The sequence below is a fragment of the Dasypus novemcinctus genome, chromosome 16 (genome assembly GCF_030445035.2).
Source record: "Dasypus novemcinctus isolate mDasNov1 chromosome 16, mDasNov1.1.hap2, whole genome shotgun sequence".
NCBI classification, from domain to species: domain Eukaryota; kingdom Metazoa; phylum Chordata; class Mammalia; order Cingulata; family Dasypodidae; genus Dasypus; species Dasypus novemcinctus.
In genome coordinates, this window is record NC_080688.1 from 47,140,359 (window position 1) to 47,158,718 (window position 18,360).

The window sequence follows — 18,360 nt, forward strand, 5'->3', positions numbered from 1 at the left end:
AATATATGCCAGGCACTGTTCTAAGCACTTTACTAATATCAATAAGCATGGATGTGTGGTACTGCTATTGTCAACATCTTACAGATAAGGAAATGAAGGCACAGAGAGTTTTACTAACTTTCCCAAGGTCCCAATAATAAAAGCTAGAGCTAGGATTTGAACCCAAACAGTCTGACTCAGGAGTCTCTTCTACCTTTATGCTCTGCTGCCTTTCCAGATATGTAAATGAATTTTCTGTTTAAAGATAAAGATGTTTGAACTTAATACATTCTTAAATTTTTCCATAGTTTTAAGAATATAAAACTATAGGAAACTCTTAAGTATATACATATTAGAGTGTTATAATAGGAAGCCCTGAGTTGTTTTTTTTTTTAGGGTCTGGGGATTGAACCTGGGACCTCATGTGGGAAGCAGTTGCTCAACCACTGAGCCACATCAGCTCCCCTGAGTTGGGTTTTTTCATTTGTTTTCATTGTTTTCATTGAGCTGCATCTGCTCCCCAAAGATTGATTTTTTAATGGTTTATTTTTTAATTTATTGAAGTATATCGCTCATACATAAACAATAAGTGTAGAGTAATAGTTATGAATTTACAAAACAAACATGCAAAACATCATACAGGGCTCTCATACCTCACCCTACCACAAATACCTTGGCGTTTTGTGAAACATTATCTAATGATGAAAGAGCCTTCTCAAAATTTTACTACTAGCCAAAGGATCTTGCATTTGGTGTATTTTTCACCCCAACCCACACTTATTATTATCCAAAGATTACTTTTTAGATGCAGAGAATTCCAGAAACTAATAGAACACCCTTGTAATTGTCACCTAAAATATAAAGAATACTAACAGTTAGTCATGAGTCAAGACTTTTTACTTTTTATCATAACTCATAAAGTGAAAGTCCCCTTTGTGCACCTCCTCAGACTTTTCCCTCCCATACCCTCCCTATCTCCCACCCACCCACCAAGCCAAAAATTAATTTAGTTGTATTTTTCCAGGCCTTGTTTTCCTGCTTTCTTTCAAGAGTTCTATTTGAAAATTCATACTTAAATGAATGATTACATCTTTTTCTCATTTCCCCAGAGCTTTGGGAGTGATTTAATAAGTTACTATGCTCATGATATAGGCCAAATTCCATAAAATTTGGACCTTAAAATAAGAAGAATCTGTTCCATTGTTGTTTGTTTGTTTTTAAAGGTGGGGAAGGAACGGACAAAGTAAAAATAAGATTAAAAAGTCATTCACACACCACCACCTATCTAACATTGTTGCCGAAAATGTATAACCTGAATCCAATAGTGAGAAAACAATCAAGACAAAATCAAAGTGTGGGACATTCTACGAAATAACTGGCTTACAAAAATGTTAAGATTCTGAAAGACCAAAAGAGAGGGTAGAACTGTTATAGATTAATAGAGACTAAAGTGACAGGTAAATGCATTGCATGACCCCTAATTGGATCTAGATCAAGAAAAGAAGGGAAAAAAGGAAAGGAGGGAGGGAGGAAGAAGGACGGACGGAGAGACTGTAAAGGACATAATTACAATGGGAAATTTGAATATGGACTGCATATCAGATAATATTATGTCTATAATGAACTTCTTGAGAGTGGTAATGTACCTTGTCCTTAAAAGATACATGCTGAAGAATGTCATGATGTCTGCAGCTTACTTTGAAATGGTTCAGCAAGAAAAGGAAGTATAGAGAGGGAGAGTATTGTTGCAAAATGTGTAAACAATTGGGGAAGCATTATTTCACTATTCATTTTAACATGCTTTCAACTTTCTGTATGTTTGAAATTTTTCAAAACTTTGAAAATACAGAGTTGGGAAATAAAAGAAGGGGAAATAGATGAAACAAGCTTGGACTATTACTGAAAATTATTAAAACTGGGGACTGGTACTATGAAGATTAATTATACTCTTTTCTCTATTTTAGTCTGTTTGAAAATTGCCTTAATAGAGTTCTTTTCAATGGTAAAATAAAGTTCATTCAATGGAAATGTCATTAATTCTTCATTCCTTGTTTGTCACTATATTCCTAGTGCCTGGAACAGTTCCTAGCATTGGGTAGACAACGCACATTTGTTAAAATTAATTATTTTTTAAAATAAGGTGTCCAAATCTGACCCTTTGCTCTATTAAACTGCATATTTGGAATCAATGGACTAATTTTATGCAAGCACACAATATAGATTCAGTAGGGGAGTTAGGGAACAATAAATTTTATAAATGACACTAAATATTATTAGCAATTAAAGAACATTTCTGTAATTTAATTTCACCCTTTCCTTTGTAATCATTCCTTTTTATTTCTTTTTGCCCATATAGGTACCAGTGTGCTGCTACAACAAAATGAACGAAAGCTTGGGAGAAGTGAAATTCACTTCCTGATTACAGATAATCACGGCTTCAGTTGCCCTGAAAACCAGATCCTCAGGCTCACAGTCTGTGAGTGTCTGGATGGCAGTGGCTGTGTGGCGGCCCTACATGACGCCAGCGTTGGCCTGGGACCTGCAGCCATCGCGCTAATTATTTTTGCCCTTCTGCTTTTGCTGCGTAAGTATTTTTAAAGCCACTTTTTTGCTCTATTATTAATTTAAGTGCACTATTAGTGATTTGTTACTGTGCTAGACATTATTCTTTTTATTCTTTTCACTAGAGCAGTTTTGAGGGTGACTATGGAAGCAATAATTGATGTTTGATAAATTCACCAATATCTTACTGTAGGACTCTTGAGAATTTCATTTTATGAAATTGTATCATCTCCTGATTTAAATAGCTAAAGTCATGCATGTTCTTCAGCTACAGTTCAGCATAAATCTTGTCCCCATTGTGCTAAGCTCTGTGAGGGCTGAAATTATGTCTGTTCTTCACTGCTGGATTCGCAACTCCTAAAACAGTGCCTTGCACAAAGTAGGCTCCAAGAAAGACTTTTGGCACAAATCTGACTTACAGATTTACAAACTCGATTTATGCCTATTACTCACAGCTCTGCCGCCTCCCTGCCCCCTGCTTGGCTTCCCTCTTCACCAGTGCCCACAGTAGCAAGACCCTTTCAGTGCTTTCCCTGCTTTCCAACAATGACAAGATGCTCCCAGCCAGTCCTGTTTTCCTTGTAGTGATTAGAGCCTGTTTTGTTTGGACTACCACTCCCCATAACTACTGAACATGGGCAGTAGACTTCCTCTGAGGCCATCCCAGCAACAGAGGAGGAGCCTTGTAAAGCCAGTGATAGATTTTTTTTTTTTTCCTCTCCCCTTCCTGCCCACCCCAGTTGTCTGCTCTCTGTGTCCATTTGCTGTGTGTTCTTCTGTGACCACTTCTATCCTTATCAGTGGCACTGGGAATCTGTGTTTCTTTTTGTTGCATCATCTTGTTGTGTAAGTTGTCTGTGTGTGTGTGTGTGGCACCATTCTTGGGCAGGCCGCACTTTCTTTCGCCCTGGGTGCCTCTCCTTCCGGGGCACACTTTTTGCGCGTGGGGCTCCTCTACGCAGGGGACACCCCTGCGTGGCATGGCACTCCTTGCGCGCATCAGCACTGTGCATGGGCCAGCTCCACAGGGGTCAAGGAGGCCCAGGGTTTGAACCTCGGACCTCCCATGTGGTAGGCGGATGCCCTAACCACTGGGCCAAGTCCGCTTCCCCCAGTGGTAGATTTATAATGTACTCCCCCCCCGCCCAACTGTCTGCTCTCTGTGTCCATTCCCTGTGCATTCTTCTGTATCTCTTGTATTCTCATTAGGTGGCTCCAGGTATCCATCCTGGAACCTTCCGGAGCAGGAGAGAGGCGATCATTTCTTGCATCACCTCAGCTCCCTAGTTCATTGCGTTTCATATTGTCTCTTCTCTGTAACTCTTTTTTGTTGCATCATCTTGCTGCATCAGCTCTCCATGTGGGCAGTGCCACTCCCAGGCGGGCTGTACTCCTGCGTGGGGCCGCACTCCTTGCGTGGGGGACACCTCTGTGTGGGGCAGCACCCCTTGCACATGGCAGCACTCCGCATGGGCCAGCTCGCCACATGGGACAGGAGGCCCTGGGTACTGAACCCTGGACCTCCTATATGGTAGGCGGAAGCTCTATCCGTTGAGCAACATCCATGTCCCTAAAATGTACTTTTGTACCACTATCTCTATTTTATGGATAAGAAAACAGATATATAATGGTAAATGATGTGTCTCAGCTCACCAAGTTAGTAGGTACTAGAGTCTAGACTAGGTGTTCTACCCTGAGATTCCTTGTACTGCTTTTTTTGTTTTTGTTTACCTTTTTTTTTTTAATTTTTGGTTTTAAAGAAGCTTTAGTTACATAAATGTTACATAAAAAGTATAGGGATTCCATATGCCCCACCTCCTCTCCACTCCCACATTTGTCCACATTAACAACAACTGTCATTAGTGGTGTTGTACGTTTGTTATAATTGTTGAACACATGTTGACGCATTGCCACTAACCATGGACTATGGTTTACATTATACTTTACACTGTCTTACACAATTTTGTAGGTTATGACAAAATATATAATGGTCTGTATCCATCATTGCCATGTCATGCAGGACAATTCCAGTATCCTGAAAATGCCCCCATATTACACCTCTTCTTCCCTCTCCCTCCCTTCAGAACCTCTGGTAGCCACTGCCATTTTATCAATGATAAAAGTTCGATTGCTAGATTAATAAATTAGTCTATAATGGAATAATAATAAGTCTATTTTAATCCATTTTTCATTCCCCAATCTTGAGGATTTGGGGATGGTGATGCCCACTCTGTTTCTAATTAAGAGGGGGCTTAGGGCCTATGGGGCAGATGGATGGAACTATCTTGCTTGCAGTTCCAGATACTCTCTGTTCCTTGGGATGGGCATTGTCCATCATCATCTCCTTGTTAGTTGTCCTGGGTGAGTCCAGTGAACTGGAAGGTAGGTGTTGCAACTCTGCTGAGATTCAGGACTCAACTGGCACATGAATGGACCAAAGATTTAAGTCTCTGGAACATATATTTAAAAAGTAAAGTGCTAATTATAGGGTCAAATAAAAGGGAAAGAAGAACCATGCGTAGAGACTCATAAATGAGTCTAAGTCTGTTATACTGGGGAGATAAAATCTAGAGTAAGACCCACTGACAGGATGCCAAATTCCTGAGTTTGTTTGTCTTACTTATAGTGTCTGGATGTCTCTGGAGTCCTGAGGAGCCCTGCTGTTTGAGGCACTGTTTACTGTTGCAGTCAGTGAGATCCTGCTGAGACATGCATAAATGGAACCTCTAGAATGACCTCCCAACACACTTTGAAATCTCTTAGCCATAAAAACTCATTTGTATTTAATAATTTCCCCTTTTGGGCAAGGTCTTTTTCCAGATGTATTGCTAGTTGGTGCTTGGTAATAATCCCTAGGTGCCAGGGAAGCTCATCCCCAGGAGTCATGTCCCACATTATAGAGGTGGTGGGGAGGAGGTAGTGTGTTTATATGCTGAGTTTGGCTTAGGGAGAAGCCATATTTGAGCATCAAGGAAGCTTTCAGGAGGTAACTCTTAGGCAGTATATAATACTAGGCCAAGTTTCAATTTCACAAGAAAAGGTTCATAAATACAGTCATTAATATCAAGGGCCTGGCGTAAGTCTGTCTTCCTTGTACTTGGAGGTTCTTGCCTTTCTATTAGAGAATGTAGCAGGGACTCCCCAGGAGGGGAATTCAATATTTGTGCAGTTGTTGTGTGGGGCTCCACCCACCAAGATAACACCCCATGAACACTTGAGCGTATTCATATTTCATATAGTCATGCCCCAGGTGCACCCCTCCCCACACATACCCCATCACCAACACACTGTACCAGTGATCCTCCCCTGCCAGTTGTGACCCTTTGTGATCCAAAAGCTCTCCAAAAATGAAGCCAACAAAATAACCAAATAAGAAAATGAAAGTTCTAAAAATAACAGATACTGTTATTAAACAAAAACATCATTTTAATTGAAATATAAAAATTTGTTAGATATTGTTTCTTTCAACACTGTAATATCTCTTATATGTATAGTAACAGTTTCTTCCATGTATTCCCCCAGTGTCTTATTTTTTCCATTTAAGAGAAGCTTTAGGTTACAGAAACATCACACAGAAAATATAGGGAATTCCCATATACCCCACACCTTTCTCCTCTTCTACTCTGCCCTGTTAATAATATTTTACATGCACATGGTACATTTCTTAAAATTGATGTACAGATATTGAAGCATTGCTACTAACCATGGTCAGTGGTTTACATTATGGTTTACATTTTGGTCCATACACTTTTGTAGGTTTTGATGAAATTTAAAATGGCCTATATCCATTATTACAAGATCATGCTGAACAAGTCTAATGCCCTATGTTCCATCTATTCCATTCTTTGCTTCCCCTCCCCTCAGAACCTATGGTAACTACTGAGTTTCAGTTTTTGAAGAATAAGGTTCATAGTTACTTGCAATAATATTGAGGGCTTGGCCTACTGGTCTCTTTTCTTGGCACTGCCTGTGTTTTCAAGGGATTCGTGTCCCTCTGATGGAGAACATAGCAGGACTCCCCAGGATGGGAGTTTGATATTTTCTTGTTTATTGGGTGGGTCTCCACCCACTGAGAACACACTATGACAAGATGAACACTTAGATATTCCACAGAAGCCTGCCCCAGGCATGCCCTATCCTGTATATCCCCCCACGCCCAATGCCCTGCACCAGTAATCTTAGCCTGCCAGATTTGCCAAAAGAGCATTCCCACCATTGTAGTTTTAACCACAGACCTGCAAATCCCCAGAGCTCACCTGCTCTTTCCCCCGACCCTCCCCCCAGTTCCATGGACAGTCCAAACCACCCCCTCAACCTACTCTGCCCCACAGAGCAGCACCTCCGAACCCAGTCACATCACCGCACCACTCACACGCCCATCCACTGCCCAACCACGCCCTCCCACCCTATCTTAAATTTTGCCCATATGGGCATCGGCTCTACTATTCCCTTTCTGTCACCTGACAGCCTATCTTCCAGACTCTAGTTCTGTGTTATACTTATAAGTCATATCAGCTCCCACTACGTTCTTATCACAGATTCCCCAGGACCTAATATAGTACTTGGCAAACAGCAGACACTTCATAAATATGTGTTTAAATGAATTACCACTGGCTGATTTCAATTTTTACATTATTCACGTAGTATTAGTATTATGCTGTCAAATATTTTGCAAAAAAAAAAAAATCTAGAGGGTGGCACATTAATTGCTAGAAGCTGCTACGTGGAAGTGGTAGTAAGCTAATTTGCAAAGGTCTGCTTGTGGTGATTCCTGTACTGATTGGGGGAGGCAGCATTGACCTTCATTATCTTCTGTGGGCAATATAAAAGTTAAGAAGGAGGGGAACAGATGTGGCTCAAGCAATTGAGCACCTGCTTCCCACATGGGAGGTCACGGGTTTGGTTCTTGGTGCCTCCTAAAAACAAAATACAACAAGCAAACAAATGAAGGAGCCAGCCCAGGGGAGCTGATGTGGCTCAGTGGCTGAGTACCGGCTTCCCATATATAAGGTTCCGGGTTCGATCCCCGGCCCCAGTAACTAAAAAGGAAACATTTTAAGAAGGATTTCTGAACTTTTATTGAATTCTAGATAAAATGCTATGTATGTTCTAAGAATTTTTATGTAGACTTATTTTATAAAATAGTACCAAGGGAATTCATAGGTTAATTGGGACCATAGAGAGCCATGCCTTGTTCTAAAAACTAATTTCAGGCAAAGTATTATAGAATATGCAGTGCTCTAGAATATTTGAATATATTAAAAATTTTCTACCCTTAGGAGCATCTGATCTTTTTATACATACATATTTTTACAGTGAATTTTCTCATATTAAAAATTAAAGGCCTTTAAACAAATTTTTTTTTAAATTTTGAATTCACTTACCAAAGTGAATTTGGATATTATGTGCTCCAGCCTTGGTGTTTTCCACTCAGTAACCATGAAAAGCCTTTTTGTGATGGAGTAAGACCCTCTCATCTTGCCTTTGGGCTTTGGAATAACCCTCCTGAAACAAACTTAATGAGGTTGGAAAAAGAGTGAGAAAAGCAAAATAGGGTTGTAAATAAGAGAACACTGAACTCCAGGAAGTGAACACAGATTGCAGAATTGTGCAGTGTAAATTTAGAAATATGTTGGGACTGACTTTTGCTATATTCAATTTTTTTTTCTGTCCAGTTTTACCACTTTTACTGCTGACATGCCACAGTGGAAAGGGCGCCAAAGGCTTTACCCCTATACCTGGCACTATAGAGATGCTGCATCCTTGGAATAATGAAGGGGCACCACCTGAAGACAAGGTCGGTTTATCAGATGTAACTTTTCCTCTCTGCTTATCTTAAAGGGGCCTTGGAAAATGTTTCTAACATTCTAGATCATGAGAGAATACAATAAGTCATTACAGATTTCATTTGCATGCTTTTGTTTAACAACGTATTTAGGCAAGAGTTAAGGTAATTTTACTCTACTGTCACAGGTCCTGTGTTACAGATAATATAGAACAAGGGTCAGGGAGTGACAGATTGACTGGAGTGTGTGGGATTTAGGAGAGAGATTTTTGTCCCGATATTAAATGGATAGTCTTTTACAACCAGGTAAGCGTCTTCTCCATTCCCTTTCATAAATAGGATTGGCAGCGGTAAGCCCCATAATCACCATTTGGAAAACGTGAAATCTCCTTCTTCCTCCCTCTGTAACAGCCACCTCCCATTCTCTCTCCATCGGCATCTGCACCCTGGGTCTCTCGTCACCATTGCCATGAGCACCATTTCTAACAGGATATGAGTTTAGCCTCAAGTGGCAGAGAACTCAGGATAACAGTGGCTTAAACACAAACATGGGCAATCCAGGACTATTTTTTTCTCATTCCCCCATGGATGAGCTCTATTAGCATGCTTTCCTCATACTCCAGCCACCATCCCTATGTTCCAGCCTGCAGACAGGAGAAAGGCAAAGGGAACAGCATTTTAAGGACACTTCCCAGACCCTATTTCTGCTCACATCGTATTGACAAGAACTTAAGTCATGTGGGTTTACCTAGAAGCCATGTAGGCTTGGAAACATTGTCTTTATTTTGGGCAGCCATGTGTCCACCTAAAAATATGGAAGGGTTCTGTGTCCAGGAGAAAAGCATTAAACCCTAAAGGAACAGGGGTTCTAAACAAGGAGTCCATGAGCTTGAACTGAAAATGAGTAAAATGTTATTCTTGTGGGGACCTGTTGGTGCTTGTGCGATATATTTATTAAATAACACACAGTATAGTGTGAACTTAGTAAGGGGTCCATGGTTTTCACCTGACTAGCAAAGGAGTCCATGGAACAAAAAAGGTTAAGAACCCTGCCCTAGAGGAAAGTGGAAATGCCACTGGTGCTATTAGAGTGGATGAGCTGAGACCATATTTGAATGTTGGGTTTTTCTTCCTTGGGTTAAAATCAACCATAGAATAAGAAGATAGAATAAAGCACTTCCGAAGAACCAGTCAGAAGTAATCCTACCCCAAATATTTTTCCTGGTTTGTCCCTGTGGAAATAGCCCATTCCCTTCCTATGCCCACTTAGTTCACATCCTTCTACAAACTATACCGTCCTCCTGATGCAGTTTCAATTGTATTTGCTCTCACAGGTGGTGCCTTCGCTTCTGGTAGGGGTTCAGGGGAAGAATTCAGCTGTAGGAAATGGAACAGGGGGTCCAATGACCAGGAAAGCCACCGAGAAAGAAGGAAGCTCTGATTCCTTTACCAGAGAGCAGCACAAGCTGTCTGAGGTGGATGGAAGATGGGAGGAACACAGACGCCTTCTTTTACATGAGGCGAATCAGCGTACAGGGACAACAGGAGCCATCACAGGCACCGAAACCAGGACCACCAGAGACACAGGGACAACCAGAGACCTGACCAGGGCTCGAGCAGCTGCTGCTGCAGAGGACGAGGAAATCTTAGGAAGCTATTTCACCAAAGTAAGGATTGGGTTTTATATGTGAAAAAAAATTTTGTATGTGAATGTGGTATAGTAGGGTAATCATGGCTTTAGATCTAAATGGGACTTGGTTTTTACGATCATGCTTACAGATAATGATAGAAATGAAGAGAACGAAGAAAGAGATTTGACCCAGTGAACCAGTGTTAGCTAAATTATGCAGCGATAATGACCCCAAAACTAGTTCTCACAAAGGCTTATTTCTCACATACCTTCATGTTTTTGCCAGTCAACTCTGTTCCATGTTCTCTTCATTCCAAGATACATGCTTCGGGGGCAGATTGTATCTGGGAAGCCGCTGTCCTCGTGGCACAGGAAAAAACAATGGCAGAACCAGGCAATGGCTGTTTAAGCGGCTCCCGTTACACTCGCGTTTCATTGTCCAGAGCAAGTCACACAACCAAGCCTGGTGTCAGTGGGTCAGGAAGAGTCATCCATCTGCAGGAGCAGGTTTGGGGGGACGGGCCCAGTAGGGAAGGTCAGAGAATATGTCAAATAAAAAAAGGTCTAATGTACGTTGAAAACGATTTTTATCTTCTGAATGAAATTTTATCTTCGCTCTTGAGATGGTTCACAAATTATGAGGAAATTTGCAGGAAAGAGAAAAGGAAAATTTTGCAGGAAAGACACAGTCAGGAAGCTTATGCCTGGAAGTAGGAATTGGAAGTAGAACCAGGGGTACCTTTCCTGAGAACAAGGCCTTGTCCCCACATGGGAATGGGCAGCCGTGGAGTGCTAGGATATGGAGGAATCAGCAAGGGGTGATGGGGTCAGTGTCCACTGAGGGAGCCAATTTATTTCTGCCTCTTTTCTTCTAAATGGTTGCAAATTACTAGAGTGCTACCCCCCTTGCTGCCCTCTTCCACCCCCCTTCTTTCATACAGCCATCTTCTGCCCACTTGGTAGGAGAATACTGTCAAGGAGAACCACTTCTCAACAACCTTTGTGTGTGTGTGTGTGTATTTCTGCGTATGCACTTACTTTTGGTTTATAAATAATTTCAAACTAGCAGAAAATTTGCAAGATTCATAGAAATTTTGCTCTCCTTTATATCCTTTTCCCAGATTAACCAGTTATTAACGCTTTGCCACATTTGCTGTTTGCTTTCCCATTCCCTCTTCCTCTCACCCTCCATCTCTCTCATAAACACACACGTTCTCTTAAGTGACATTACAATTAAGAAATTTAGAAAGTAACATTGATAGTCTGTACCTCAACTTAACTAATTATCCCGCTCATGTCTTTTATAGCAATTTTTCTCCTGTCCAGAATTTCCGATCCAGGATCCTGCATTCCACTTAGTTGTCATGACACTTGAATCTTCTTTAATCTGAAACGGTCTCTAGTGTCCTTGTCTCTCATGGTATTATTATTTTTTAAGAATACGGGCTAGTCATGCGTAGGATTTCCCTAATGTGTGTTTCTCTGATGTTTCCTCATTATAAGAATCAGGTTATGCGTTAGGAGCAGGAATATAAATGATAATGTAAACGTAATGTAAATGAAGTTGTGCCACTACGCGTCTGTTTTTGTTGCCATTTTAGAAAGCGGCCGCTTTCACTGAAGATGATGACTTTCACACAGCAAAAGACTGCCTCCTGATTTATGCTCAGGAAGAAACTCCATCTCCCCATGGTTCCATCGGCTGTTGCAGTTTTATTGAAGGAGAGCTAGATGACCGCTTCTTAGATGATTTGGGATTAAAATTCAAGACACTGGCTGAAGTTTGCTTGGGTCAAAAAATAGATACTGATAGGAAAATTGAGCAATGGCAAAAACCTGTCACAGACAGAAGTGTGAACACAGCACCACGGTCACTCCATGAGCAAACCATGTTTAATTCAGAAAATACTTACTCCTCTGGTAGTAGCTTTCAAGTTTCAAAACCCTTGCATGACGTAAATGCAGAGAAAGTAACTCAGGAAATAGTCACTGAACAGTCTGCATCTTCCAGGCATAGCCAGAAGGTAGCCACGCCTCTGCCTGATCCATTGCCTGCTAGCAATAGGGTTACAGTGTCAGAAACGCACTATGCCCCGAGCCCTGCCAGACCTCCCAGCGCCGTGGTCCTGGGTTCCAGACAGCCACAGGGCCTTATTGTGACAGAGAGGGTATTCGCTCCAGCTTCTGCTTTGGGAGATCAGCATTATGGCAATGAATGTAATGTTGTGGTTACTGAGAGAGTCATGCAGACTCCTGGGGGCACAGCTAATCCTCTCGAGGGCCCTCACCACCTGCCAGATGAACATTATGTCATGGTGAGGGAGAGGGAGCATGTCCTTGTCCCAAGTTCGGGTGTGCAGCCCACTCTAGTCGTGCCCAGTATAGCAGCAAGCCAGAATGTGACAGTGACAGAGAGAGTGCTGGCCCCAGCTTCCTCTCTGCAGTCTAGTTACCAAATTCCTGCTGAAACCTCTATGACAGCCAGACAGACTGTCCTTTCTGGGGCTGGAGTCCCCAGCCCTTCGCCAGATTTCAGTTTAGAAACCTCTGGTGGTTCTAGTTCTGCCGTAACCACATCGTCCACCAGAATCACCAAGCATAGCACTGTCCAGCGTTCTTTCTCCTAACGTCAGCCACAGTGTGGCCCCAGTCGTACAGGAGTTCCTGATTGTGTGTTTTCAGGTACTTGGCTTTTCATAAGCCTCACAGACATACAGGTATGTGCACAGGGCTTACATTTTCTCTCAGTCACTAATGTGTAAAGGACCACATTGCCTCTGCCTCCAAGGAGAGAACTTTAGAAATGCTCCATGATTTACTGATGCTATTCCTTAAATATCTCTGAGTGAGACAAGGCCAAATAATATTCACAAAGCAAGATAGATAAAGAGCAAACTTGGCTTCTAAGAATGTAATAAATTAACAGTGTCCAGTTGGTCAGCCATCCAGCAGACCACTTGACAAAACTGATTGGCCTTTTTTGCATACCATATTAACCTTTAACATTGCTGTTCTGTTTTCTTTACTACGCTGCACTGAGCAGATTATCAACAGCCCGTTTATCTGAAGATACCTCTATCTGTCTCTACAGTCTGGGCTACCAGACTTGTTAATTTTGTTTGCTTGCATTACAGTAATATACTATGGAAAAAACCTCAGGATTCATTATCTCTTAAACTGCTACATTTAGTACAGCTAAATTAACCAATGCACTATACTTTCCACTGCAATGGGAACTGTGCCTATTTTGTCCACTACTCTATATCTTCAGGGCCTTACAGGTGCCAAATAAGTATGTGTGGAATTAAACTGAATTTTACAAACCACCTTCCTTTATCTACAATTGCCAAAAACTTCAAAAGACCATGTAATTTCTAGAATTAGGAGTTTAAAATCATGGTTATTTTTATGTCTCAAAGTCACTGACTGGTCATAATTTACTACTAGTGCTAAATATTATAAAAACCTCAAATAATTGACCTGATATTGCACATTACCTTTTTTAAAAATTATTTGAGATTTTTTACTCTTTTTTTATCACTCCTGGAAAATACAGTGCCTTTCATGTTTCAAAACCTGTGCATGTCAGCAATAAATTATATAACTATTTCCCACAATAAAATAAAAGTCGATTTTTAAAGCTATGTAATTTCTTGACTTTTAAGGTATTTTTCTAAGGAAATAAAACTTGAAAAATTCACTTTTGTTGCATGTTTTTGAAAATATTGTTGAATTGTGTTGTGCAAAGGATTTAGACAGTATGCCCCCACTCTCTGTTCTCTGTAAAGGGCAAATAATTGTAGACACAATAGGTCTATGGCCAAGATCGTTATCACTGCTTTTTCTGTGATCAAAAATTTTTCACTCTACTTAGTAATTGTTGGGTTGGGGTTTTTTGTGTTTGTTTATTTGTTTTAAGGTGGACTTAGCATATATACAACAGGAATATCCACTGTGTGAAAATGTAAATATAACCGATGTACTGAGAATAAACAAAACTTGGTTTTAAACTTCCTCCTTGGGCAGACTTGAAAAATCTAGCCTCTCACTTGTGTCTAGTGGAATCACATTTTCTAAGTGATGTTCTTTGTTCCTGCAAGGGTGAATTGTATGAGTTTTTATATCTGTTCCTTGGGGGATTATATTTGTATGTATATCATTATAAAATATTGAAATAAAAAGACCCTAAGAGTGACCCTTCCCCATCTCTTTTTTGCTCCATCTTAATATAGCTAGGTTGTTGGAGGAGAAGGCTCCCTGAGGGCAGGTGTTGGTTGGCCTGTGTTATTTTAATTAGGTCTGCTTCCCACCAGCCCAGCCAGGCGTCCTTTCTTCCCGTCGGAATTCACAGGGTTACCAGACAAAATATAAGACGATCCAGTTAAATTTGAGTATCAGATGAACAATGAATAGTTTTTTAGGGTATGTACTATAGTAAAAAATTATTTGTTGTGTATCTGAAATTCACGTCAACCTTGGCATCCTGTATTTCTGTTGGCCTATCTGGCAATCTCATTTTTTAAGGGACTGGGGTTTTGGAAAATAACATTGGAGGAAACTGCTGGATTTAACTGGAGAAAGCTCACATAACTGATCCAGAGATGAAGTCCTTGTCCCAAGGTTAGGAGGCAGTTTTGGAAGCTGCTTGTTATAGTTTACAAAGAAAAGGACGAGGGTTGCTGCCAGTATTATGTTGAGGTTAATAAAGATTCAGAACATGAAGATATCCTGCAGCATGGATGAAGACTGCTATATTTCCGTGGCTCCAGGACTCCCATCCCAAATGACACATGGGAGGAGGGAGCAATTTTTGGTTGGTTTTATGAACGTCAAAGCAAACAGTAAGCCCTTACCTAAAGAGTAGATGTTTCAAATTATTTTTCCAGACGGTTAAATCTTTACTACTAAAAATATTTTTATATTTTCCTGTTTATTCTTATCCAGTTATTATCCTATGCAGCAAGGCTAATTGAGACACCTGAGGAAACTAAGGCCTCAAGGGGATAACTTGCCCAAGAAATACCGAGGAAGCAGTAGAGCCACGACTGTTTGCCTTCACTAACCCTGAGGCAGGCAGCACTTTCCAAGCTTGTTAGGCAACAAACCCTTCCATGAAACTCACTCAAAATCCCATATATGGAATAGAGAAAAGCAGGATTCCTCAGTAAAGCCGTGTGGACCTACAGTCCTGTTCCAGGAATTCTCTGAGGTAGCCCCTGAGCAGTGTGAAAATAATTACCTTCATTACTTATTTTTTTCTAACTTCTTATATTTCATTTTAACAGTCCTCAAATTCACTGCATGTGTCGCTTCATGCCTCGGTTTGGGGCAACACCACACTTCCAATTTGCTATAATTTAGAAAAACAATGATATCATTTATTAAAATGGTGAAAATAAATGCTAAATGAGAGGCAAATGAACTTTCATTGGAGTATTGAAAATGAACTTATTGCAAGGACTTTGTGCTAAATATGCCTGTCCTATGACTTTTATCACTTTCTTGTTAGTAGATCATTGATCATTGCTGATTGACGTGATTTCTGAAACTATGAGTTATATGCAGAAAAAGCCTTCTTCAAGCTCATATCAAAAATGCTTTGAGTGAACTAAACAGTTCTATTAAGATTACCCCTGTGCCCTCTAAATAGTCTCTTTGTCCAATCATATTTTTTGGTGCCCAACCCATGCCCACCCTTCTATACTCTCCACCCTACACTGGGGCTAGAAGCTTCTAGCTACATTACCCAGAGCCCTTTGCTAGCAGAGTCCCATTGCATTCCACCAGTGGGATACAATTAGAAGGTGCGTAAAAGTTAATAGCCATTCTGCCCTAGGCAGTGGCATAGGTGGGTGTATAGCACTTGGGTTCCCGTTCACCAGCTATGGTAAGTACTGCAATTCGAGCAGCCCCGGTTGGCGTGGCAGTGTGGCCTCCTGTGGGCCCTGCTTGGGGACAGTTGTGGTCCAGCATTGTCAGTGGTGAGTGCAGGTTCACAGGCTCTCGACAACACCTCTTCTGCTTTTCTGGCCTTGGGGTGGTGGTTTCTTCCCAGAGCTACGTGGTAGTGATACTTCTTCCTTTTACTTCTCCATCATTTCCAACATTTTTGCAGCCAAATCCTCACATTTAATCCCCTCTGATTAAAAATACTTAGTCTTTTCTTGCTTCTGACTGAACACTACCCTGTACACCACTTCAACAATTATGTCATCATTTATCAGTCACTTTTCAGTGTTCAGTGTGGTCTACACCATAATCAGGACTTTTCCCTTTTTAATTATTTGAACTGACAAACTTGGTTGTGCTGTAGCTTGCACACAAAGACATGAAGTAATAAAGGGAAAAAGTGAAAACGGTGTTTATAACAATCACAATGTAAGTTCAATTCTAGTAATCACCAGACTTTGAGAAGGGTTTAAGGGGTCTTTATACCAAAAAAAGTAAAGTGGTTTTAATGCATAATGGAAACTATTTGCAAAGGCTCAAAATCTCTTCTGTTTCTTTTAGTCTCTATATTCTTGCTGGATGCGTTGTCAGAGATTTCACTTAATAAAGATTTGTTTTATCAGTCTGTCCTTTTACCCAAGGCTGTGCATTAGGTGTAAGCCCAATGTCCTGCTTCCCCCTGATCTAGACCTTTATGCTTCCTCTGCAGAAGTTTCACACTCCCTCTGGAGTTAGACCCCTCTGGAGTAATCTGGAGCCCTGCCGCTCCAAGGACCATTCCTACCACTGCCCCAGTTTTATATAGACTCTTTATCAGAGAAGAACACTGGGTTGAGGAGGGAAAAACAGCCCTTATGAAAGGAGAGAAATGTACAAAATACAGTTATAAATGCTTCCACACATACCCCTGCTAAGTGAAGCCCAAGTGGAGTTGGCTTACCAGTAAACTATAAGTACACTTACCTAGTAATAATGCCCACGTTTCTCCACTTAGCAATCTTCTGGAATACAGAAATAAGATGGATTCAGAGAAGGCATTGCCATCCCAGGATCCTCAGGATGGAGTGATAAAATATGGATTAGAGTGGACTTACTGGTATTCTACTATAGAATTATTGTGACTCTAGTAATGGAAGAAATTATATCATCGATGTGGAGACAGTGGCCACGGGAGTTGCTGAGGCAGGGAGAGGGAAAAGAGGTGTGACATTAGGGCATTTTGGGGACTCAGAGTTGTCCTGAATGGTATTGCAGGGACAGATACAGGACATTATATATCCTGCCATCACCCACCGAATAGACTGGGGGAGAGTGTAAACTACAATGTAAACTATAATCCATGTGGTGTAGCAGTGCTCCAAACTGTATTCATCAAACACAGTGGTGAAAGAAGTTGATATGGGAGGAGCAGGGGACATTGGGAATGGGGTCTATGGGAATGCTTGTATTTTTTAATGTAACATTTTGTGTGATCTATGTATCTTTTTTTTAAAAAAAAAAGAGAAAAATGATTTAAAAATAAATAAATAATAAACTCTCCAAAAACCATTGGAGAGTAAATATGACTGTTATATACTTCCTGACCACAAGATGGCTCTATGCATGCAGTCAAAGAGGCCAAATCAATTATTAATAGTATCAAGGCTAGGAAGGAAAATTATTAAATAATTCAGTAAGTTCTTAGGCAATGCAAGCTCACAAAGGGGTACCTAACTGCGGCCCTCCTGGATAAAGTGTGACATGCTTCAGGGCTGTCCGGAAAACGAGGCCCAGATTATGAAAGTCTAACAAAACCTGTATCTTTCCTTCGGTGGTAAACAACAAAATGTCTTTCTGATGGTTCATTTTCAGTTCTGTCCAAAATGCTGCACAATGGAGGGAATGATTGGCCGGTGGACTTAGAAACAGCACACTCAGGCTGGTGTGGGCTAATTTTAAGAACAGATATTGACTTTCTTTATAAAACTAGATTTAATTAACTTTCCTTGAGTTTCCACTATGTGCAGAGCACTCTTTAGTGATGTAAAGTTTATTCAAAAATGAGTAAGACCCAGCCCTGGCCCTCCAGCCCCTCACAGTTTAGTGGAGGCAGAAGCTACAAACCCATGACTCAGAGAACCAGGACAGCCTGCGACAAATGAGGTGTCAAAGGATAAAAGAAAGCATCAAGGTTTACTGGAGAGAGTAAAATTCTCTGTGAGGCCTGGGGTGAAGGAAAAGCTGGAGCAGAAGCCAGGGCACGGGTGAGTGTGGCGAGGGTTTGGGGAGTGAGACTGGTGGACCAGCAGGAGATATGGGTGCGAGGAGTACGCAGCCCCCAGGGGAAGGCTGGGAATGGCAGGCTGCGGCAGTGGGACTGCACTCTCCCATGCACTAGGGAGCCATGGACACTTGGTGAGAAGGACAAGCTGGTTTTAGAAAGAAGCCTCAGCCTGTGCTGCGGAGAGGGCTTGGA

General features: G+C 41.2%; 1 protein-coding gene across 1 annotated transcript in view; it reads left to right on the forward strand.

Annotated features, from left to right (window-relative positions):
- DSG2 (desmoglein 2) overlaps positions 1-14,151 on the forward strand; it is a 56,016-nt gene extending 41,865 nt beyond the window's left edge. The window contains exons 12-15 of the mRNA XM_004470237.3: positions 2,336-2,563; positions 8,217-8,338; positions 9,661-9,993; positions 11,558-14,151. Coding sequence (XP_004470294.1) covers positions 2,336-2,563; positions 8,217-8,338; positions 9,661-9,993; positions 11,558-12,583 — 1,709 coding nt within the window. The 3' untranslated portion in view covers positions 12,584-14,151. The remainder of the gene's footprint in view (positions 1-2,335; positions 2,564-8,216; positions 8,339-9,660; positions 9,994-11,557) is intronic.
- The last annotated feature ends 4,209 nt before the right edge of the window (positions 14,152-18,360 follow it).